This window comes from Pelecanus crispus, chromosome 2 (assembly GCF_030463565.1).
Source record: "Pelecanus crispus isolate bPelCri1 chromosome 2, bPelCri1.pri, whole genome shotgun sequence".
Lineage (NCBI taxonomy): Eukaryota > Metazoa > Chordata > Aves > Pelecaniformes > Pelecanidae > Pelecanus > Pelecanus crispus.
This window is the reverse complement of record NC_134644.1, coordinates 174,779,478-174,804,220: the sequence shown is the minus strand read 5'-3', so window position 1 is coordinate 174,804,220 and position 24,743 is coordinate 174,779,478. Positions and strand designations below refer to the sequence as shown.

The 24,743-nt window shown below is 58.7% G+C and overlaps 4 protein-coding genes across 4 annotated transcripts; all 4 read left to right on the top strand.

Annotated features, from left to right (window-relative positions):
• The first annotated feature begins 3,439 nt into the window (after positions 1-3,439).
• On the top strand, positions 3,440-3,745 carry LOC142592869 (feather keratin 2-like). Its single transcript, XM_075704965.1, has one exon. It carries the CDS (start codon positions 3,440-3,442, stop codon positions 3,743-3,745), a length of 306 nt encoding a protein of 101 aa, XP_075561080.1.
• A 4,280-nt stretch (positions 3,746-8,025) lies between these two features.
• LOC142592867 (feather keratin 2-like) lies at positions 8,026-8,331 on the top strand. Its single transcript, XM_075704922.1, has one exon. The coding sequence runs from the start codon at positions 8,026-8,028 to the stop codon at positions 8,329-8,331; it is 306 nt and encodes a 101-aa protein (XP_075561037.1).
• A 4,280-nt stretch (positions 8,332-12,611) lies between these two features.
• On the top strand, positions 12,612-12,917 carry LOC142597283 (feather keratin 2-like). Its single transcript, XM_075728306.1, has one exon. It carries the CDS (start codon positions 12,612-12,614, stop codon positions 12,915-12,917), a length of 306 nt encoding a protein of 101 aa, XP_075584421.1.
• Positions 12,918-17,197: 4,280 nt separating this feature from the next.
• On the top strand, positions 17,198-22,089 carry LOC142597282 (feather keratin 2-like). Its single transcript, XM_075728305.1, has 2 exons — positions 17,198-17,478; positions 22,017-22,089. The coding sequence occupies exons 1-2, from the start codon at positions 17,198-17,200 to the stop codon at positions 22,087-22,089; spliced, it is 354 nt and encodes a 117-aa protein (XP_075584420.1).
• The last annotated feature ends 2,654 nt before the right edge of the window (positions 22,090-24,743 follow it).

The window sequence follows — 24,743 nt, the reverse complement described above, 5'->3', positions numbered from 1 at the left end:
CAACCTGCTCAAGCAGGGTCAGCTCGAGCAGGCTCTCCACGACCATGGCCAGTCAGCTTTTCAGTCTCTCCAAGCATGGAGACTCCCAACACCTCTCTGCACAACCGCTTCCACTGCTTCACCACCCTCGCACTGAAAAACCCTTGCCTTCGCTGCCAAGGAAATGCCACGTCTTTGCAGCTTTCTCCATTCCCCCTTGCCCTGGCCGTGGGCACCCATCAGAAGGGCCTGACGCCCCTCAAATCATTCCCTCCCATCCCAGATTTAGACCTATCGATGACATCTCCCTGGCGCAGCCCTGCCTCCTGCCTGAAAAGCCTCCCAGCTCTCTCAGCTTCTCCTCGTGGGAAGGATGCTCCACTCCTTTCAGCGTCTTGGCGGCCCTGCACCAAACGCGCTCCAACAAGTCCATGTCCTTCTTCCACCTGGGAGCCTTCAACGGGACACGGGATTCCACACGGGGCCTCACCAGCGCTGAAGAGAGAGCAAGATCACCTCCTCCAACCTGCTGGCAACGCTCTTCCCAACGCCACCATCGAGACTCCGGGGCTCTTCTGCCGCAAGGGTGCACGGCTGCCTCGCACTCACCTTGTTCTCCACCAGCACCACAAAGTCGTGCTCAGCAAAGCTGCTGTCCAGGCTATCGGCCCCCAGCATGGCCTGCTGCCCAGCGCCATTCCTCCCCAGAGGCAGGACTTTGCCTTTCCCCCTCTTCAACTTCAGCAGATTCCTCTCCCTCCCGGTCTCCAGAACCTCCACATCCCTGTCAATGCTGGCACAACCAGACGGTGCATCAGACACTCCTCCACATTTTGCATCCTCTCACAACTTGCTGACGGGGGCACTCCGTCCCACTGACCATGTCACCGAGGACGATGTTGAACAGTGTTGGCCGCAACGATCCAAAACCTGGGCCACACCACTTGAGACTTGCCTCCAGATGCACTTTGGGCCACTCATCACAAGCCTCTGGGACCAGACCTTCAGCCACTTTGCACTCCACCTCACTGGCACCTTACGCACCCCCTACTCTCCTGGCTTGTCTAGCAGCACGCAAGGGGAGGAAGCATCAAAGGCTTCAGTAAAAGCTTGAGGTAAACACCAGACGTGGCGCTCTCCTCCCCCACAAAGCGACTCACGTCAATGTAGGGAGACACGGAGGTCAGAAAGCACGATTTCCCCTTCGTAAATGCATGCCGACAAGGCCCCATCACCTCCTTGTCCTTCCTGGCCTTGGCAGCTCTTTCCGGGTGCATTTCCTCCATCAGCTTCACATGAAACAGGGGCAGCATCTCCAGCCTCTACTGTCCCAGAGCCTCCCTCTTCAGCTTCTTCAAGATACAAGGGGTATGAGCTCTCTTCCAGGAACTGCCCACAGGCACCATGACCTTTCCAAGCTAGTGGAGAGCGATACCCCAAGGACAGCACTCAGCACCCTCCGCATTCGGGCATGCAACCCATCAGGCCCTGGGGACTTACGTGCACCCAGTCACACAGCACTCCTTCTTACCTCTTCTCATCTTCCTCGCCAACAAGCACTGCTCGCCTGACAAACAGCCTGCAAACGCTCACCTCGGCTCAACTGGGGCACGCCTTGCCATTCATCAACCCTTCCGCAACCATCCATCACCACCAGGGCCTCGGCTCTGCAGCCACGTGCTGCATGCTTGCCTCCAACTCACCTCGCCAATCTCCACATCCTCTTTCTGCCCGTCACACGCTGCGCAGAGAAATGGCCTCACCCCTCAGAGCTCACCCCAACACCACAACAAAAACCCTGCCTTCAACAGCCTTCCCCGCCTGACGCTCCCACTCGCCCTCTGCTTCTCGCCACACTCACGGGCTCTCCAGAAACTCACCTGCCCTTGCAGGGTGCCCCGTGTACAATCAGAGAGTCATTTGGGTTGGAAAACACCTTTAACATAATCGACCGCCACCGTTAACCTAACACAACCAAGTCCAACACTAAACCATGGCCCTAAGCCCCATGCCTCCACGTCTTTTCGATACCTCCCGCAATGATGACTCAACCACTTCCCTGGGCAGCCTGTTCCAGTGCTTCATAACCCTCTCAGTGAAGACATTTTTTGTAACAACCAAACTAAACCTCCCCTGGCGCAACTTGAGGCTCTTGCCTCTCGTCCTATCACTTCTTACTAGGGATAACAGACTGACACCCACCTCGCTACAACCTCCTGTCCGGTACTTGTACAGAGCGATAAGGTCTCCCTCAGCCGCCTTTTCCAGCAAAATAAACACACCCACTTCTCCCAACCACTCTTCCTAAGTCTTGAGGCTCTACATCCTTCACTGGCTTTGTTGCTCTTCTTTGGACGCATCACCCAGAGACCAAGCACCGCGTCACGCCAGAGCTCACGCCGCAAACATGACAAACCCAGCTAAGGGGAGTGCTACGGAAGGGCCAACACAAGCCTTTGGGGACTGCGGCAGGCCTCACCACAGCACAGGGCTGCCGAGCGCTCAACCAGGGCTGCCAGGACAGCCTCCTGCTCTCGTAAGCAGCCCTCCTCTGCCTGCTTGCGCTGCCACCCCCACGGAAGGCCCCACACGCGCACAAGCCCAAACAGGCACGCTCCTTTCTCCCACCTACAACCTTACAAGCAACAGGGCCACTAGGGCACCCACACGGCACACCCAACGACTGGGAAAGGCCAAGCCTAAAGACAGGCTTAGTGAGCTGGCAGGAAGGTGGAGCGGGACCGAACGCCATGGAAGAGGCAGCCCCTCACGCCCCACACACCTCCAGAGCCCACACCAGCCTGACAGGCCTGCGACAAAATGGGGCCCCTCTTCACAACGCACCCACAAACCACACCACACAAATGCCATGACATGACCTCACTGACAAGACGACACCCCACCTCTCCTATGCTTTGGTCAGGTCTTCTGCCCGCCCTGACACGCACCATCAACACCAAGCCTTTGCCCTCTAATACTCGCACTTAAAAGCTGCCGACAGGCTCAAGTGGACGCATCCTCAAGAGGAGAACATGAAATTGCAGAACTGCGGCAACAAAGACACGCCCCACCTCATTACTCCCCAGGCTGTGGCACGCAAAAGCTGCTCGCTGCAAAAGGCTCTCATGCGCAAAGCCTGGCCCGCCCCTCCCGGACCAGCATAAAAGACGCACCAGCGCCTCTCTCCCTCACACACTTCTCCTCACCCCTTCTCCTCCAACGTCAACAAGGTGAGCCCCAACCCCCTTCTCCTCCTTTCTCCTGCCCCACCTGGCCCCTCTCTCCCACCACCCTCTGCCCACACCTTCACCAGCCACAAAGCCTCCCCACCGCCACGCTCCCCACCGCCCCACAACACGCCTCCACGCTCCCCTGCCCTCCTGCAGCACCGCTCCTCGCACCCCCACGCCCCTCCGCTTCCTCAACACCCTTTCTTCCAGGGACCCTCCGCACCACAGACATGGCCTGCTACGACCTCTGCAACCCCTGCGGACCCACCCCGCTGGCTAACAGCTGCAACGAGCCCTGCGTCAGGCAGTGCGAGGACTCCCGCGTCGTCATCCAGCCTTCCACCGTGGTGGTCACCCTGCCAGGGCCCATCCTCACCTCCTTCCCCCAGAACACCGCCGTCGGATCCTCCACATCGGCTGCCGTGGGCAGCGCTCTCAGCGCCCAGGGAGTGCCCATCTCCGGCGGCTTCGGCTACGGCTACGGCTTCGGAGGCCTGGGCTGCTTCGGCGCCAGAAGAGCCTGCTACCCCTGCTAAGGGCCCTCGCCACCACCCCTGACACCAGCCACCCACCCCCTGGGAGCCACTTCATGGACTGAGGACGCACCGACGCGCTCTTGCTCGCACGCGGACCTGCCGTCCACACCTCTTCCTCTTCAGGCACCAAGCAAGGAAGCAGGGAAGGGGCTAGCACGGGCTGCCTGGAAACATGGCCCGTGTACATCCTCCTCTTCTCCCACTTCCTTCGTGGCGTCGCCCCTTCTGCTGCATTAACTACTCTCTGCTGCAAACACCTTCTCACAAGACAAAGACCACCGGGGACCTCTGCTGTGCCGCTCCCACTGCGGGGCAGGAAGACCTCGGCGATCTGGCACAATCCACTCACGCAAAGGATTTTGTCTTATGGTTGCCCTACTTGCACCTCAGACTGGCTCTGCCCCACTCGGCGCTCCTGCCTTTTCACTCTTTTGCCTCAATAAAGATGTTCTGCATGCCAGCCTCAGACGCCTCCTCTTCCTTTCTTCTCCCAACGCTCTTCCAGCCTCACCCGGCACAAAGCCAGGGCTCAACAGGCCATTGCAATGCGTGCAAAAGGGACACTAGACCTCCCTTAGGAAGTATGACCCCAGCAACAACAACAGCACAGACCAGCAAAGCAGGGCTGCCAGCCCACCACACAAGCCCTTCACTTGCTCAAACAAAGCCTTGCATACGCTAATGCACGTCTACCCAGGCCTCTGACGCAAGATCCCCACAGCAGCACACACCTCAACAACTCTCTTCCCAGCACAACTCGCTGGCCAGCACAGCAAGCACAATCACAACAAACAGAATCATTTAGATAACAAGGAAACGCCGGAGATCACCTAGTTCAATGCAACCTCGTCAAGCAGGGTCAGCTCGAGCAGGCTCTCCACGACCATGGCCAGTCAGCTTTTCAGTCTCTCCAAGCATGGAGACTCCCAACACCTCTCTGCACAACCGCTTCCACTGCTTCACCACCCTCGCACTGAAAAACCCTTGCCTTCGCTGCCAAGGAAATGCCACGTCTTTGCAGCTTTCTCCATTCCCCCTTGCCCTGGCCGTGGGCACCCATCAGAAGGGCCTGACGCCCCTCAAATCATTCCCTCCCATCCCAGATTTAGACCTATCGATGACATCTCCCCGGCGCAGCCCTGCCTCCTGCCTGAAAAGCCTCCCAGCTCTCTCAGCTTCTCCTCGTGGGAAGGATGCTCCACTCCTTTCAGCGTCTTGGCGGCCCTGCACCAAACGCGCTCCAACAAGTCCATGTCCTTCTTCCACCTGGGAGCCTTCAACGGGACACGGGATTCCACACGGGGCCTCACCAGCGCTGAAGAGAGAGCAAGATCACCTCCTCCAACCTGCTGGCAACGCTCTTCCCAACGCCACCATCGAGACTCCGGGGCTCTTCTGCCGCAAGGGTGCACGGCTGCCTCGCACTCACCTTGTTCTCCACCAGCACCACAAAGTCGTGCTCAGCAAAGCTGCTGTCCAGGCTATCGGCCCCCAGCATGGCCTGCTGCCCAGCGCCATTCCTCCCCAGAGGCAGGACTTTGCCTTTCCCCCTCTTCAACTTCAGCAGATTCCTCTCCCTCCCGGTCTCCAGAACCTCCACATCCCTGTCAATGCTGGCACAACCAGACGGTGCATCAGACACTCCTCCACATTTTGCATCCTCTCACAACTTGCTGACGGGGGCACTCCGTCCCACTGACCATGTCACCGAGGACGATGTTGAACAGTGTTGGCCGCAACGATCCAAAACCTGGGCCACACCACTTGAGACTTGCCTCCAGATGCACTTTGGGCCACTCATCACAAGCCTCTGGGACCAGACCTTCAGCCACTTTGCACTCCACCTCACTGGCACCTTACGCACCCCCTACTCTCCTGGCTTGTCTAGCAGCACGCAAGGGGAGGAAGCATCAAAGGCTTCAGTAAAAGCTTGAGGTAAACACCAGACGTGGCGCTCTCCTCCCCCACAAAGCGACTCACGTCAATGTAGGGAGACACGGAGGTCAGAAAGCACGATTTCCCCTTCGTAAATGCATGCCGACAAGGCCCCATCACCTCCTTGTCCTTCCTGGCCTTGGCAGCTCTTTCCGGGTGCATTTCCTCCATCAGCTTCACATGAAACAGGGGCAGCATCTCCAGCCTCTACTGTCCCAGAGCCTCCCTCTTCAGCTTCTTCAAGATACAAGGGGTATGAGCTCTCTTCCAGGAACTGCCCACAGGCACCATGACCTTTCCAAGCTAGTGGAGAGCGATACCCCAAGGACAGCACTCAGCACCCTCCGCATTCGGGCATGCAACCCATCAGGCCCTGGGGACTTACGTGCACCCAGTCACACAGCACTCCTTCTTACCTCTTCTCATCTTCCTCGCCAACAAGCACTGCTCGCCTGACAAACAGCCTGCAAACGCTCACCTCGGCTCAACTGGGGCACGCCTTGCCATTCATCAACCCTTCCGCAACCATCCATCACCACCAGGGCCTCGGCTCTGCAGCCACGTGCTGCATGCTTGCCTCCAACTCACCTCGCCAATCTCCACATCCTCTTTCTGCCCGTCACACGCTGCGCAGAGAAATGGCCTCACCCCTCAGAGCTCACCCCAACACCACAACAAAAACCCTGCCTTCAACAGCCTTCCCCGCCTGACGCTCCCACTCGCCCTCTGCTTCTCGCCACACTCACGGGCTCTCCAGAAACTCACCTGCCCTTGCAGGGTGCCCCGTGTACAATCAGAGAGTCATTTGGGTTGGAAAACACCTTTAACATAATCGACCGCCACCGTTAACCTAACACAACCAAGTCCAACACTAAACCATGGCCCTAAGCCCCATGCCTCCACGTCTTTTCGATACCTCCCGCAATGATGACTCAACCACTTCCCTGGGCAGCCTGTTCCAGTGCTTCATAACCCTCTCAGTGAAGACATTTTTTGTAACAACCAAACTAAACCTCCCCTGGCGCAACTTGAGGCTCTTGCCTCTCGTCCTATCACTTCTTACTAGGGATAACAGACTGACACCCACCTCGCTACAACCTCCTGTCCGGTACTTGTACAGAGCGATAAGGTCTCCCTCAGCCGCCTTTTCCAGCAAAATAAACACACCCACTTCTCCCAACCACTCTTCCTAAGTCTTGAGGCTCTACATCCTTCACTGGCTTTGTTGCTCTTCTTTGGACGCATCACCCAGAGACCAAGCACCGCGTCACGCCAGAGCTCACGCCGCAAACATGACAAACCCAGCTAAGGGGAGTGCTACGGAAGGGCCAACACAAGCCTTTGGGGACTGCGGCAGGCCTCACCACAGCACAGGGCTGCCGAGCGCTCAACCAGGGCTGCCAGGACAGCCTCCTGCTCTCGTAAGCAGCCCTCCTCTGCCTGCTTGCGCTGCCACCCCCACGGAAGGCCCCACACGCGCACAAGCCCAAACAGGCACGCTCCTTTCTCCCACCTACAACCTTACAAGCAACAGGGCCACTAGGGCACCCACACGGCACACCCAACGACTGGGAAAGGCCAAGCCTAAAGACAGGCTTAGTGAGCTGGCAGGAAGGTGGAGCGGGACCGAACGCCATGGAAGAGGCAGCCCCTCACGCCCCACACACCTCCAGAGCCCACACCAGCCTGACAGGCCTGCGACAAAATGGGGCCCCTCTTCACAACGCACCCACAAACCACACCACACAAATGCCATGACATGACCTCACTGACAAGACGACACCCCACCTCTCCTATGCTTTGGTCAGGTCTTCTGCCCGCCCTGACACGCACCATCAACACCAAGCCTTTGCCCTCTAATACTCGCACTTAAAAGCTGCCGACAGGCTCAAGTGGACGCATCCTCAAGAGGAGAACATGAAATTGCAGAACTGCGGCAACAAAGACACGCCCCACCTCATTACTCCCCAGGCTGTGGCACGCAAAAGCTGCTCGCTGCAAAAGGCTCTCATGCGCAAAGCCTGGCCCGCCCCTCCCGGACCAGCATAAAAGACGCACCAGCGCCTCTCTCCCTCACACACTTCTCCTCACCCCTTCTCCTCCAACGTCAACAAGGTGAGCCCCAACCCCCTTCTCCTCCTTTCTCCTGCCCCACCTGGCCCCTCTCTCCCACCACCCTCTGCCCACACCTTCACCAGCCACAAAGCCTCCCCACCGCCACGCTCCCCACCGCCCCACAACACGCCTCCACGCTCCCCTGCCCTCCTGCAGCACCGCTCCTCGCACCCCCACGCCCCTCCGCTTCCTCAACACCCTTTCTTCCAGGGACCCTCCGCACCACAGACATGGCCTGCTACGACCTCTGCAACCCCTGCGGACCCACCCCGCTGGCTAACAGCTGCAACGAGCCCTGCGTCAGGCAGTGCGAGGACTCCCGCGTCGTCATCCAGCCTTCCACCGTGGTGGTCACCCTGCCAGGGCCCATCCTCACCTCCTTCCCCCAGAACACCGCCGTCGGATCCTCCACATCGGCTGCCGTGGGCAGCGCTCTCAGCGCCCAGGGAGTGCCCATCTCCGGCGGCTTCGGCTACGGCTACGGCTTCGGAGGCCTGGGCTGCTTCGGCGCCAGAAGAGCCTGCTACCCCTGCTAAGGGCCCTCGCCACCACCCCTGACACCAGCCACCCACCCCCTGGGAGCCACTTCATGGACTGAGGACGCACCGACGCGCTCTTGCTCGCACGCGGACCTGCCGTCCACACCTCTTCCTCTTCAGGCACCAAGCAAGGAAGCAGGGAAGGGGCTAGCACGGGCTGCCTGGAAACATGGCCCGTGTACATCCTCCTCTTCTCCCACTTCCTTCGTGGCGTCGCCCCTTCTGCTGCGTTAACTACTCTCTGCTGCAAACACCTTCTCACAAGACAAAGACCACCGGGGACCTCTGCTGTGCCGCTCCCACTGCGGGGCAGGAAGACCTCGGCGATCTGGCACAATCCACTCACGCAAAGGATTTTGTCTTATGGTTGCCCTACTTGCACCTCAGACTGGCTCTGCCCCACTCGGCGCTCCTGCCTTTTCACTCTTTTGCCTCAATAAAGATGTTCTGCATGCCAGCCTCAGACGCCTCCTCTTCCTTTCTTCTCCCAACGCTCTTCCAGCCTCACCCGGCACAAAGCCAGGGCTCAACAGGCCATTGCAATGCGTGCAAAAGGGACACTAGACCTCCCTTAGGAAGTATGACCCCAGCAACAACAACAGCACAGACCAGCAAAGCAGGGCTGCCAGCCCACCACACAAGCCCTTCACTTGCTCAAACAAAGCCTTGCATACGCTAATGCACGTCTACCCAGGCCTCTGACGCAAGATCCCCACAGCAGCACACACCTCAACAACTCTCTTCCCAGCACAACTCGCTGGCCAGCACAGCAAGCACAATCACAACAAACAGAATCATTTAGATAACAAGGAAACGCCGGAGATCACCTAGTTCAATGCAACCTCGTCAAGCAGGGTCAGCTCGAGCAGGCTCTCCACGACCATGGCCAGTCAGCTTTTCAGTCTCTCCAAGCATGGAGACTCCCAACACCTCTCTGCACAACCGCTTCCACTGCTTCACCACCCTCGCACTGAAAAACCCTTGCCTTCGCTGCCAAGGAAATGCCACGTCTTTGCAGCTTTCTCCATTCCCCCTTGCCCTGGCCGTGGGCACCCATCAGAAGGGCCTGACGCCCCTCAAATCATTCCCTCCCATCCCAGATTTAGACCTATCGATGACATCTCCCCGGCGCAGCCCTGCCTCCTGCCTGAAAAGCCTCCCAGCTCTCTCAGCTTCTCCTCGTGGGAAGGATGCTCCACTCCTTTCAGCGTCTTGGCGGCCCTGCACCAAACGCGCTCCAACAAGTCCATGTCCTTCTTCCACCTGGGAGCCTTCAACGGGACACGGGATTCCACACGGGGCCTCACCAGCGCTGAAGAGAGAGCAAGATCACCTCCTCCAACCTGCTGGCAACGCTCTTCCCAACGCCACCATCGAGACTCCGGGGCTCTTCTGCCGCAAGGGTGCACGGCTGCCTCGCACTCACCTTGTTCTCCACCAGCACCACAAAGTCGTGCTCAGCAAAGCTGCTGTCCAGGCTATCGGCCCCCAGCATGGCCTGCTGCCCAGCGCCATTCCTCCCCAGAGGCAGGACTTTGCCTTTCCCCCTCTTCAACTTCAGCAGATTCCTCTCCCTCCCGGTCTCCAGAACCTCCACATCCCTGTCAATGCTGGCACAACCAGACGGTGCCTCAGACACTCCTCCACATTTTGCATCCTCTCACAACTTGCTGACGGGGGCACTCCGTCCCACTGACCATGTCACCGAGGACGATGTTGAACAGTGTTGGCCGCAACGATCCAAAACCTGGGCCACACCACTTGAGAATTGCCTCCAGATGCACTTTGGGCCACTCATCACAAGCCTCTGGGACCAGACCTTCAGCCACTTTGCACTCCACCTCACTGGCACCTTACGCACCCCCTACTCTCCTGGCTTGTCTAGCAGCACGCAAGGGGAGGAAGCATCAAAGGCTTCAGTAAAAGCTTGAGGTAAACACCAGACGTGGCGCTCTCCTCCCCCACAAAGCGACTCACGTCAATGTAGGGAGACACGGAGGTCAGAAAGCACGATTTCCCCTTCGTAAATGCATGCCGACAAGGCCCCATCACCTCCTTGTCCTTCCTGGCCTTGGCAGCTCTTTCCGGGTGCATTTCCTCCATCAGCTTCACATGAAACAGGGGCAGCATCTCCAGCCTCTACTGTCCCAGAGCCTCCCTCTTCAGCTTCTTCAAGATACAAGGGGTATGAGCTCTCTTCCAGGAACTGCCCACAGGCACCATGACCTTTCCAAGCTAGTGGAGAGCGATACCCCAAGGACAGCACTCAGCACCCTCCGCATTCGGGCATGCAACCCATCAGGCCCTGGGGACTTACGTGCACCCAGTCACACAGCACTCCTTCTTACCTCTTCTCATCTTCCTCGCCAACAAGCACTGCTCGCCTGACAAACAGCCTGCAAACGCTCACCTCGGCTCAACTGGGGCACGCCTTGCCATTCATCAACCCTTCCGCAACCATCCATCACCACCAGGGCCTCGGCTCTGCAGCCACGTGCTGCATGCTTGCCTCCAACTCACCTCGCCAATCTCCACATCCTCTTTCTGCCCGTCACACGCTGCGCAGAGAAATGGCCTCACCCCTCAGAGCTCACCCCAACACCACAACAAAAACCCTGCCTTCAACAGCCTTCCCCGCCTGACGCTCCCACTCGCCCTCTGCTTCTCGCCACACTCACGGGCTCTCCAGAAACTCACCTGCCCTTGCAGGGTGCCCCGTGTACAATCAGAGAGTCATTTGGGTTGGAAAACACCTTTAACATAATCGACCGCCACCGTTAACCTAACACAACCAAGTCCAACACTAAACCATGGCCCTAAGCCCCATGCCTCCACGTCTTTTCGATACCTCCCGCAATGATGACTCAACCACTTCCCTGGGCAGCCTGTTCCAGTGCTTCATAACCCTCTCAGTGAAGACATTTTTTGTAACAACCAAACTAAACCTCCCCTGGCGCAACTTGAGGCTCTTGCCTCTCGTCCTATCACTTCTTACTAGGGATAACAGACTGACACCCACCTCGCTACAACCTCCTGTCCGGTACTTGTACAGAGCGATAAGGTCTCCCTCAGCCGCCTTTTCCAGCAAAATAAACACACCCACTTCTCCCAACCACTCTTCCTAAGTCTTGAGGCTCTACATCCTTCACTGGCTTTGTTGCTCTTCTTTGGACGCATCACCCAGAGACCAAGCACCGCGTCACGCCAGAGCTCACGCCGCAAACATGACAAACCCAGCTAAGGGGAGTGCTACGGAAGGGCCAACACAAGCCTTTGGGGACTGCGGCAGGCCTCACCACAGCACAGGGCTGCCGAGCGCTCAACCAGGGCTGCCAGGACAGCCTCCTGCTCTCGTAAGCAGCCCTCCTCTGCCTGCTTGCGCTGCCACCCCCACGGAAGGCCCCACACGCGCACAAGCCCAAACAGGCACGCTCCTTTCTCCCACCTACAACCTTACAAGCAACAGGGCCACTAGGGCACCCACACGGCACACCCAACGACTGGGAAAGGCCAAGCCTAAAGACAGGCTTAGTGAGCTGGCAGGAAGGTGGAGCGGGACCGAACGCCATGGAAGAGGCAGCCCCTCACGCCCCACACACCTCCAGAGCCCACACCAGCCTGACAGGCCTGCGACAAAATGGGGCCCCTCTTCACAACGCACCCACAAACCACACCACACAAATGCCATGACATGACCTCACTGACAAGACGACACCCCACCTCTCCTATGCTTTGGTCAGGTCTTCTGCCCGCCCTGACACGCACCATCAACACCAAGCCTTTGCCCTCTAATACTCGCACTTAAAAGCTGCCGACAGGCTCAAGTGGACGCATCCTCAAGAGGAGAACATGAAATTGCAGAACTGCGGCAACAAAGACACGCCCCACCTCATTACTCCCCAGGCTGTGGCACGCAAAAGCTGCTCGCTGCAAAAGGCTCTCATGCGCAAAGCCTGGCCCGCCCCTCCCGGACCAGCATAAAAGACGCACCAGCGCCTCTCTCCCTCACACACTTCTCCTCACCCCTTCTCCTCCAACGTCAACAAGGTGAGCCCCAACCCCCTTCTCCTCCTTTCTCCTGCCCCACCTGGCCCCTCTCTCCCACCACCCTCTGCCCACACCTTCACCAGCCACAAAGCCTCCCCACCGCCACGCTCCCCACCGCCACACAACACGCCTCCACGCTCCCCTGCCCTCCTGCAGCACCGCTCCTCGCACCCCCACGCCCCTCCGCTTCCTCAACACCCTCTCTTCCAGGGACCCTCCGCACCACAGACATGGCCTGCTACGACCTCTGCAACCCCTGCGGACCCACCCCGCTGGCTAACAGCTGCAACGAGCCCTGCGTCAGGCAGTGCGAGGACTCCCGCGTCGTCATCCAGCCTTCCACCGTGGTGGTCACCCTGCCAGGGCCCATCCTCAGCTCCTTCCCCCAGAACACCGCCGTCGGATCCTCCACATCGGCTGCCGTGGGCAGCGCTCTCAGCGCCCAGGGAGTGCCCATCTCCGGCGGCTTCGGCTACGGCTACGGCTTCGGAGGCCTGGGCTGCTTCGGCGCCAGAAGAGCCTGCTACCCCTGCTAAGGGCCCTCGCCACCACCCCTGACACCAGCCACCCACCCCCTGGGAGCCACTTCATGGACTGAGGACGCACCGACGCGCTCTTGCTCGCACGCGGACCTGCCGTCCACACCTCTTCCTCTTCAGGCACCAAGCAAGGAAGCAGGGAAGGGGCTAGCACGGGCTGCCTGGAAACATGGCCCGTGTACATCCTCCTCTTCTCCCACTTCCTTCGTGGCGTCGCCCCTTCTGCTGCGTTAACTACTCTCTGCTGCAAACACCTTCTCACAAGACAAAGACCACCGGGGACCTCTGCTGTGCCGCTCCCACTGCGGGGCAGGAAGACCTCGGCGATCTGGCACAATCCACTCACGCAAAGGATTTTGTCTTATGGTTGCCCTACTTGCACCTCAGACTGGCTCTGCCCCACTCGGCGCTCCTGCCTTTTCACTCTTTTGCCTCAATAAAGATGTTCTGCATGCCAGCCTCAGACGCCTCCTCTTCCTTTCTTCTCCCAACGCTCTTCCAGCCTCACCCGGCACAAAGCCAGGGCTCAACAGGCCATTGCAATGCGTGCAAAAGGGACACTAGACCTCCCTTAGGAAGTATGACCCCAGCAACAACAACAGCACAGACCAGCAAAGCAGGGCTGCCAGCCCACCACACAAGCCCTTCACTTGCTCAAACAAAGCCTTGCATACGCTAATGCACGTCTACCCAGGCCTCTGACGCAAGATCCCCACAGCAGCACACACCTCAACAACTCTCTTCCCAGCACAACTCGCTGGCCAGCACAGCAAGCACAATCACAACAAACAGAATCATTTAGATAACAAGGAAACGCTGGAGATCACCTAGTTCAATGCAACCTGCTCAAGCAGGGTCAGCTCGAGCAGGCTCTCCACGACCATGGCCAGTCAGCTTTTCAGTCTCTCCAAGCATGGAGACTCCCAACACCTCTCTGCACAACCGCTTCCACTGCTTCACCACCCTCGCACTGAAAAACCCTTGCCTTCGCTGCCAAGGAAATGCCACGTCTTTGCAGCTTTCTCCATTCCCCCTTGCCCTGGCCGTGGGCACCCATCAGAAGGGCCTGACGCCCCTCAAATCATTCCCTCCCATCCCAGATTTAGACCTATCGATGACATCTCCCCGGCGCAGCCCTGCCTCCTGCCTGAGAAGCCTCCCAGCTCTCTCAGCTTCTCCTCGTGGGAAGGATGCTCCACTCCTTTCAGCGTCTTGGCGGCCCTGCACCAAACGCGCTCCAACAAGTCCATGTCCTTCTTCCACCTGGGAGCCTTCAACGGGACACGGGATTCCACACGGGGCCTCACCAGCGCTGAAGAGAGAGCAAGATCACCTCCTCCAACCTGCTGGCAACGCTCTTCCCAACGCCACCATCGAGACTCCGGGGCTCTTCTGCCGCAAGGGTGCACGGCTGCCTCGCACTCACCTTGTTCTCCACCAGCACCACAAAGTCGTGCTCAGCAAAGCTGCTGTCCAGGCTATCGGCCCCCAGCATGGCCTGCTGCCCAGCGCCATTCCTCCCCAGAGGCAGGACTTTGCCTTTCCCCCTCTTCAACTTCAGCAGATTCCTCTCCCTCCCGGTCTCCAGAACCTCCACATCCCTGTCAATGCTGGCACAACCAGACGGTGCCTCAGACACTCCTCCACATTTTGCATCCTCTCACAACTTGCTGACGGGGGCACTCCGTCCCACTGACCGTGTCACCGAGGACGATGTTGAACAGTGTTGGCTGCAACGATCCAAAACCTGGGCCACACCACTTGAGAATTGCCTCCAGATGCACTTTGGGCCACTCATCACAAGCCTCTGGGACCAGACCTTCAGCCACTTTGCACTCCACCTCACTGGCACCTTACGCACCCCCTACTCTCCTGGCTTGTCTAGCAGCACGCAAGGGGAGGAAGCATCAAAGGCTTCAGTAAAAGCTTGAGGTAAACACCAGACGTGGCGCTCTCCTCCCCCACAAAGCGACTCACGTCAATGTAGGGAGACACGGAGGTCAGAAAGCACGATTTCCCCTTCGTAAATGCATGCCGACAAGGCCCCATCACCTCCTTGTCCTTCCTGGCCTTGGCAGCTCTTTCCGGGTGCATTTCCTCCATCAGCTTCACATGAAACAGGGGCAGCATCTCCAGCCTCTACTGTCCCAGAGCCTCCCTCTTCAGCTTCTTCAAGATACAAGGGGTATGAGCTCTCTTCCAGGAACTGCCCACAGGCACCATGACCTTTCCAAGCTAGTGGAGAGCGATACCCCAAGGACAGCAGTCAGCACCCTCCGCTTTCGGGCATGCAACCCATCAGGCCCTGGGGACTTACGTGCACCCAGTCACACAGCACTCCTTCTTACCTCTTCTCATCTTCCTCGCCAACAAGCACTGCTCGCCTGACAAACAGCCTGCAAACGCTCACCTCGGCTCAACTGGGGCACGCCTTGCCATTCATCAACCCTTCCGCAACCATCCATCACCACCAGGGCCTCGGCTCTGCAGCCACGTGCTGCATGCTTGCCTCCAACTCACCTCGCCAATCTCCACATCCTCTTTCTGCCCGTCACACGCTGCGCAGAGAAATGGCCTCACCCCTCAGAGCTCACCCCAACACCACAACAAAAACCCTGCCTTCAACAGCCTTCCCCGCCTGACGCTCCCACTCGCCCTCTGCTTCTCGCCACACTCACGGGCTCTCCAGAAACTCACCTGCCCTTGCAGGGTGCCCCGTGTACAATCAGAGAGTCATTTGGGTTGGAAAACACCTTTAACATAATCGACCGCCACCGTTAACCTAACACAACCAAGTCCAACACTAAACCATGGCCCTAAGCCCCATGCCTCCACGTCTTTTCGATACCTCCCGCAATGATGACTCAACCACTTCCCTGGGCAGCCTGTTCCAGTGCTTCATAACCCTCTCAGTGAAGACATTTTTTGTAACAACCAAACTAAACCTCCCCTGGCGCAACTTGAGGCTCTTGCCTCTCGTCCTATCACTTCTTACTAGGGATAACAGACTGACACCCACCTCGCTACAACCTCCTGTCCGGTACTTGTACAGAGCGATAAGGTCTCCCTCAGCCGCCTTTTCCAGCAAAATAAACACACCCACTTCTCCCAACCACTCTTCCTAAGTCTTGAGGCTCTACATCCTTCACTGGCTTTGTTGCTCTTCTTTGGACGCATCACCCAGAGACCAAGCACCGCGTCACGCCAGAGCTCACGCCGCAAACATGACAAACCCAGCTAAGGGGAGTGCTACGGAAGGGCCAACACAAGCCTTTGGGGACTGCGGCAGGCCTCACCACAGCACAGGGCTGCCGAGCGCTCAACCAGGGCTGCCAGGACAGCCTCCTGCTCTCGTAAGCAGCCCTCCTCTGCCTGCTTGCGCTGCCACCCCCACGGAAGGCCCCACACGCGCACAAGCCCAAACAGGCACGCTCCTTTCTCCCACCTACAACCTTACAAGCAACAGGGCCACTAGGGCACCCACACGGCACACCCAATGACTGGGAAAGGCCAAGCCTAAAGACAGGCTTAGTGAGCTGGCAGGAAGGTGGAGCGGGACCGAACGCCATGGAAGAGGCAGCCCCTCACGCCCCACACACCTCCAGAGCCCACACCAGCCTGACAGGCCTGCGACAAAATGGGGCCCCTCTTCACAACGCACCCACAAACCACACCACACAAATGCCATGACATGACCTCACTGACAAGACGACACCCCACCTCTCCTATGCTTTGGTCAGGTCTTCTGCCCGCCCTGACACGCACCATCAACACCAAGCCTTTGCCCTCTAATACTCGCACTTAAAAGCTGCCGACAGGCTCAAGTGGACGCATCCTCAAGAGGAGAACATGAAATTGCAGAACTGCGGCAACAAAGACACGCCCCACCTCATTACTCCCCAGGCTGTGGCACGCAAAAGCTGCTCGCTGCAAAAGGCTCTCATGCGCAAAGCCTGGCCCGCCCCTCCCGGACCAGCATAAAAGACGCACCAGCGCCTCTCTCCCTCACACACTTCTCCTCACCCCTTCTCCTCCAACGTCAACAAGGTGAGCCCCAACCCCCTTCTCCTCCTTTCTCCTGCCCCACCTGGCCCCTCTCTCCCACCACCCTCTGCCCACACCTTCACCAGCCACAAAGCCTCCCCACCGCCACGCTCCCCACCGCCCCACAACACGCCTCCACGCTCCCCTGCCCTCCTGCAGCACCGCTCCTCGCACCCCCACGCCCCTCCGCTTCCTCAACACCCTCTCTTCCAGGGACCCTCCGCACCACAGACATGGCCTGCTACGACCTCTGCAACCCCTGCGGACCCACCCCGCTGGCTAACAGCTGCAACGAGCCCTGCGTCAGGCAGTGCGAGGACTCCCGCGTCGTCATCCAGCCTTCCACCGTGCTGGTCACCCTGCCAGGGCCCATCCTCAGCTCCTTCCCCCAGAACACCGCCGTCGGATCCTCCACATCGGCTGCCGTGGGCAGCGCTCTCAGCGCCCAGGGAGTGCCCATCTCCGGCGGCTTCGGCTACGGCTACGGCTTCGGAGGCCTGGGCTGCTTCGGCGCCAGAAGAGCCTGCTACCCCTGCTAAGGGCCCTCGCCACCACCCCTGACACCAGCCACCCACCCCCTGGGAGCCACTTCATGGACTGAGGACGCACCGACGCGCTCTTGCTCGCACGCGGACCTGCCGTCCACACCTCTTCCTCTTCAGGCACCAAGCAAGGAAGCAGGGAAGGGGCTAGCACGGGCTGCCTGGAAACATGGCCCGTGTACATCCTCCTCTTCTCCCACTTCCTTCGTGGCGTCGCCCCTTCTGCTGCGTTAACTACTCTCTGCTGCAAACACCTTCTCACAAGACAAAGACCACCGGGGACCTCTGCTGTGCCGCTCCCACTGCGGGGCAGGAAGACCTCGGCGATCTGGCACAATCCACTCACGCAAAGGATTTTGTCTTATGGTTGCCCTACTTGCACCTCAGACTGGCTCTGCCCCACTCGGCGCTCCTGCCTTTTCACTCTTTTGCCTCAATAAAGATGTTCTGCATGCCAGCCTCAGACGCCTCCTCTTCCTTTCTTCTCCCAACGCTCTTCCAGCCTCACCCGGCACAAAGCCAGGGCTCAACAGGCCATTGCAATGCGTGCAAAAGGGACACTAGACCTCCCTTAGGAAGCATGACCCCAGCAACAACAACAGCACAGACCAGCAAAGCAGGGCTGCCAGCCCACCACACAAGCCCTTCACTTGCTCAAACAAAGCCTTGCATACGCTAATGCACGTCTACCCAGGCCTCTGACGCAAGATCCCCACAGCAGCACACACCTCAACAACTCTCTTCCCAGCACAACTCGCTGGCCAGCACAGCAAGCACAATCACAACAAACAGAATCATTTAGATAACAAGGAAACGCTGGAGATCACCCAGTTCAATGCAACCTCGTCAAGCAGGGTCAGCTCGAGCAGGCTCTCCACGACCATGGCCAGTCAGCTTTTCAGTCTCTCCAAGCATGGAGACTCCCAACACCTCTCTGCACAACCGCTTCCACTGCTTCACCACCCTCGCACTGAAAAACCCTTGCCTTCGCTGCCAAGGAAATGCCACGTCTTTGCAGCTTTCTCCATTCCCCCTTGCCCTGGCCGTGGGCACCCATCAGAAGGGCCTGACGCCCCTCAAATCATTCCCTCCCATCCCAGATTTAGACCTATCGATGACATCTCCCCGGCGCAGCCCTGCCTCCTGCCTGAAAAGCCTCCCAGCTCTCTCAGCTTCTCCTCGTGGGAAGGATGCTCCACTCCTTTCAGCGTCTTGGCGGCCCTGCACCAAACGCGCTCCAACAAGTCCATGTCCTTCTTCCACCTGGGAGCCTTCAACGGGACACGGGATTCCACACGGGGCCTCACCAGCGCTGAAGAGAGAGCAAGATCACCTCCTCCAACCTGCTGGCAACGCTCTTCCCAACGCCACCATCGAGACTCCGGGGCTCTTCTGCCGCAAGGGTGCACGGCTGCCTCGCACTCACCTTGTTCTCCACCAGCACCACAAAGTCGTGCTCAGCAAAGCTGCTGTCCAGGCTATCGGCCCCCAGCATGGCCTGCTGCCCAGCGCCATTCCTCCCCAGAGGCAGGACTTTGCCTTTCCCCCTCTTCAACTTCAGCAGATTCCTCTCCCTCCCGGTCTCCAGAACCTCCACATCCCTGTCAATGCTGGCACAACCAGACGGTGCATCAGACACTCCTCCACATTTTGCATCCTCTCACAACTTGCTGACGGGGGCACTCCGTCCCACTGACCATGTCACCGAGGACGATGTTGAACAGTGTTGGCCGCAACGATCCAAAACCTGGGCCACACCACTTGAGACTTGCCTCCAGATGCACTTTGGGCCACTCATCACAAGCCTCTGGGACCAGACCTTCAGCCACTTTGCACTCCACCTCACTGGCACCTTACGCACCCCCTACTCTCCTGGCTTGTCTAGCAGCACGCAAGGGGAGGAAGCATCAAAGGCTTCAGTAAAAGCTTGAGGTAAACACCAGACGTGGCGCTCTCCTCCCCCACAAAGCGACTCACTTCAACGTAGGGAGACACGGAGGTCAGAAAGCACGATTTCCCCTTCGTAAATGCATGCCGACAAGGCCCCATCACCTCCTTGTCCTTCCTGGCCTTGGCAGCTCTTTCCGGGTGCATTTCCTCCATCAGCTTCACATGAAACAGGGGCAGCATCTCCAGCCTCTACTGTCCCAGAGCCTCCCTCTTCAGCTTCTTCAAGATACAAGGGGTATGAGCTCTCTTCCAGGAACTGCCCACAGGCACCATGACCTTTCCAAGCTAGTGGAGAGCGATACCCCAAGGACAGCACTCAGCACCCTCCGCATTCGGGCATGCAACCCATCAGGCCCTGGGGACTTACGTGCACCCAGTCACACAGCACTCCTTCTTACCTCTTCTCATCTTCCTCGCCAACAAGCACTGCTCGCCTGACAAACAGCCTGCAAACGCTCACCTCGGCTCAACTGGGGCACGCCTTGCCATTCATCAACCCTTCCGCATCCATCCATCACCACCAGGGCCTCGACTCTGCAGCCACGTGCTGCATGCTCGCCTCCAACTCACCTCGCCAATCTCCACATCCTCTTTCTGCCCGTCACACGCTGCGCAGAGAAATGGCCTCACCCCTCAGAGCTCACCCCAACACCACAACAAAAACCCTGCCTTCAACAGCCTTCCCCGCCTGACGCTCCCACTCGCCCTCTGCTTCTCGCCACACTCACGGGCTCTCCAGAAACTCACCTGCCCTTGCAGGGTGCCCCGTGTACAATCAGAGAGTCATTTGGGTTGGAAAACACCTTTAACATAATCGACCGCCACCGTTAACCTAACACAACCAAGTCCAACACTAAACCATGGCCCTAAGCCCCATGCCTCCACGTCTTTTCGATACCTCCCGCAATGATGACTCAACCACTTCCCTGGGCAGCCTGTTCCAGTGCTTCATAACCCTCTCAGTGAAGACATTTTTTGTAACAACCAAACTAAACCTCCCCTGGCGCAACTTGAGGCTCTTGCCTCTCGTCCTATCACTTCTTACTAGGGATAACAGACTGACACCCACCTCGCTACAACCTCCTGTCCGGTACTTGTACAGAGCGATAAGGTCTCCCTCAGCCGCCTTTTCCAGCAAAATAAACACACCCACTTCTCCCAACCACTCTTCCTAAGTCTTGAGGCTCTACATCCTTCACTGGCTTTGTTGCTCTTCTTTGGACGCATCACCCAGAGACCAAGCACCGCGTCACGCCAGAGCTCACGCCGCAAACATGACAAACCCAGCTAAGGGGAGTGCTACGGAAGGGCCAACACAAGCCTTTGGGGACTGCGGCAGGCCTCACCACAGCACAGGGCTGCCGAGCGCTCAACCAGGGCTGCCAGGACAGCCTCCTGCTCTCGTAAGCAGCCCTCCTCTGCCTGCTTGCGCTGCCACCCCCACGGAAGGCCCCACACGCGCACAAGCCCAAACAGGCACGCTCCTTTCTCCCACCTACAACCTTACAAGCAACAGGGCCACTAGGGCACCCACACGGCACACCCAACGACTGGGAAAGGCCAAGCCTAAAGACAGGCTTAGTGAGCTGGCAGGAAGGTGGAGCGGGACCGAACGCCATGGAAGAGGCAGCCCCTCACGCCCCACACACCTCCAGAGCCCACACCAGCCTGACAGGCCTGCGACAAAATGGGGCCCCTCTTCACAACGCACCCACAAACCACACCACACAAATGCCATGACATGACCTCACTGACAAGACGACACCCCACCTCTCCTATGCTTTGGTCAGGTCTTCTGCCCGCCCTGACACGCACCATCAACACCAAGCCTTTGCCCTCTAATACTCGCACTTAAAAGCTGCCGACAGGCTCAAGTGGACGCATCCTCAAGAGGAGAACATGAAATTGCAGAACTGCGGCAACAAAGACACGCCCCACCTCATTACTCCCCAGGCTGTGGCACGCAAAAGCTGCTCGCTGCAAAAGGCTCTCATGCGCAAAGCCTGGCCCGCCCCTCCCGGACCAGCATAAAAGACGCACCAGCGCCTCTCTCCCTCACACACTTCTCCTCACCCCTTCTCCTCCAACGTCAACAAGGTGAGCCCCAACCCCCTTCTCCTCCTTTCTCCTGCCCCACCTGGCCCCTCTCTCCCACCACCCTCTGCCCACACCTTCACCAGCCACAAAGCCTCCCCACCGCCACGCTCCCCACCGCCCCACAACACGCCTCCACGCTCCCCTGCCCTCCTGCAGCACCGCTCCTCGCACCCCCACGCCCCTCCGCTTCCTCAACACCCTCTCTTCCAGGGACCCTCCGCACCACAGACATGGCCTGCTACGACCTCTGCAACCCCTGCGGACCCACCCCGCTGGCTAACAGCTGCAACGAGCCCTGCGTCAGGCAGTGCGAGGACTCCCGCGTCGTCATCCAGCCTTCCACCGTGCTGGTCACCCTGCCAGGGCCCATCCTCAGCTCCTTCCCCCAGAACACCGCCGTCGGATCCTCCACATCGGCTGCCGTGGGCAGCGCTCTCAGCGCCCAGGGAGTGCCCATCTCCGGCGGCTTCGGCTACGGCTACGGCTTCGGAGGCCTGGGCTGCTTCGGCGCCAGAAGAGCCTGCTACCCCTGCTAAGGGCCCTCGCCACCACCCCTGACACCAGCCACCCACCCCCTGGGAGCCACTTCATGGACTGAGGACGCACCGACGCGCTCTTGCTCGCACGCGGACCTGCCGTCCACACCTCTTCCTCTTCAGGCACCAAGCAAGGAAGCAGGGAAGGGGCTAGCACGGGCTGCCTGGAAACATGGCCCGTGTACATCCTCCTCTTCTCCCACTTCCTTCGTGGCGTCGCCCCTTCTGCTGCGTTAACTACTCTCTGCTGCAAACACCTTCTCACAAGACAAAGACCACCGGGGACCTCTGCTGTGCCGCTCCCACTGCGGGGCAGGAAGACCTCGGCGATCTGGCACAATCCACTCACGCAAAGGATTTTGTCTTATGGTTGCCCTACTTGCACCTCAGACTGGCTCTGCCCCACTCGGCGCTCCTGCCTTTTCACTCTTTTGCCTCAATAAAGATGTTCTGCATGCCAGCCTCAGACGCCTCCTCTTCCTTTCTTCTCCCAACGCTCTTCCAGCCTCACCCGGCACAAAGCCAGGGCTCAACAGGCCATTGCAATGCGTGCAAAAGGGACACTAGACCTCCCTTAGGAAGCATGACCCCAGCAACAACAACAGCACAGACCAGCAAAGCAGGGCTGCCAGCCCACCACACAAGCCCTTCACTTGCTCAAACAAAGCCTTGCATACGCTAATGCACGTCTACCCAGGCCTCTGACGCAAGATCCCCACAGCAGCACACACCTCAACAACTCTCTTCCCAGCACAACTCGCTGGCCAGCACAGCAAGCACAATCACAACAAACAGAATCATTTAGATAACAAGGAAACGCCGGAGATCACCTAGTTCAATGCAACCTCGTCAAGCAGGGTCAGCTCGAGCAGGCTCTCCACGACCATGGCCAGTCAGCTTTTCAGTCTCTCCAAGCATGGAGACTCCCAATACCTCTCTGCACAACCGCTTCCACTGCTTCACCACCCTCGCACTGAAAAACCCTTGCCTTCGCTGCCAAGGAAATGCCACGTCTTTGCAGCTTTCTCCATTCCCCCTTGCCCTGGCCGTGGGCACCCATCAGAAGGGCCTGACGCCCCTCAAATCATTCCCTCCCATCCCAGATTTAGACCTATCGATGACATCTCCCCGGCGCAGCCCTGCCTCCTGCCTGAAAAGCCTCCCAGCTCTCTCAGCTTCTCCTCGTGGGAAGGATGCTCCACTCCTTTCAGCGTCTTGGCGGCCCTGCACCAAACGCGCTCCAACAAGTCCATGTCCTTCTTCCACCTGGGAGCCTTCAACGGGACACGGGATTCCACACGGGGCCTCACCAGCGCTGAAGAGAGAGCAAGATCACCTCCTCCAACCTGCTGGCAACGCTCTTCCCAACGCCACCATCGAGACTCCGGGGCTCTTCTGCCGCAAGGGTGCACGGCTGCCTCGCACTCACCTTGTTCTCCACCAGCACCACAAAGTCGTGCTCAGCAAAGCTGCTGTCCAGGCTATCGGCCCCCAGCATGGCCTGCTGCCCAGCGCCATTCCTCCCCAGAGGCAGGACTTTGCCTTTCCCCCTCTTCAACTTCAGCAGATTCCTCTCCCTCCCGGTCTCCAGAACCTCCACATCCCTGTCAATGCTGGCACAACCAGACGGTGCATCAGACACTCCTCCACATTTTGCATCCTCTCACAACTTGCTGACGGGGGCACTCCGTCCCACTGACCATGTCACCGAGGACGATGTTGAACAGTGTTGGCCGCAACGATCCAAAACCTGGGCCACACCACTTGAGACTTGCCTCCAGATGCACTTTGGGCCACTCATCACAAGCCTCTGGGACCAGACCTTCAGCCACTTTGCACTCCACCTCACTGGCACCTTACGCACCCCCTACTCTCCTGGCTTGTCTAGCAGCACGCAAGGGGAGGAAGCATCAAAGGCTTCAGTAAAAGCTTGAGGTAAACACCAGACGTGGCGCTCTCCTCCCCCACAAAGCGACTCACTTCAACGTAGGGAGACACGGAGGTCAGAAAGCACGATTTCCCCTTCGTAAATGCATGCCGACAAGGCCCCATCACCTCCTTGTCCTTCCTGGCCTTGGCAGCTCTTTCCGGGTGCATTTCCTCCATCAGCTTCACATGAAACAGGGGCAGCATCTCCAGCCTCTACTGTCCCAGAGCCTCCCTCTTCAGCTTCTTCAAGATACAAGGGGTATGAGCTCTCTTCCAGGAACTGCCCACAGGCACCATGACCTTTCCAAGCTAGTGGAGAGCGATACCCCAAGGACAGCACTCAGCACCCTCCGCATTCGGGCATGCAACCCATCAGGCCCTGGGGACTTACGTGCACCCAGTCACACAGCACTCCTTCTTACCTCTTCTCATCTTCCTCGCCAACAAGCACTGCTCGCCTGACAAACAGCCTGCAAACGCTCACCTCGGCTCAACTGGGGCACGCCTTGCCATTCATCAACCCTTCCGCATCCATCCATCACCACCAGGGCCTCGACTCTGCAGCCACGTGCTGCATGCTCGCCTCCAACTCACCTCGCCAATCTCCACATCCTCTTTCTGCCCGTCACACGCTGCGCAGAGAAATGGCCTCACCCCTCAGAGCTCACCCCAACACCACAACAAAAACCCTGCCTTCAACAGCCTTCCCCGCCTGACGCTCCCAC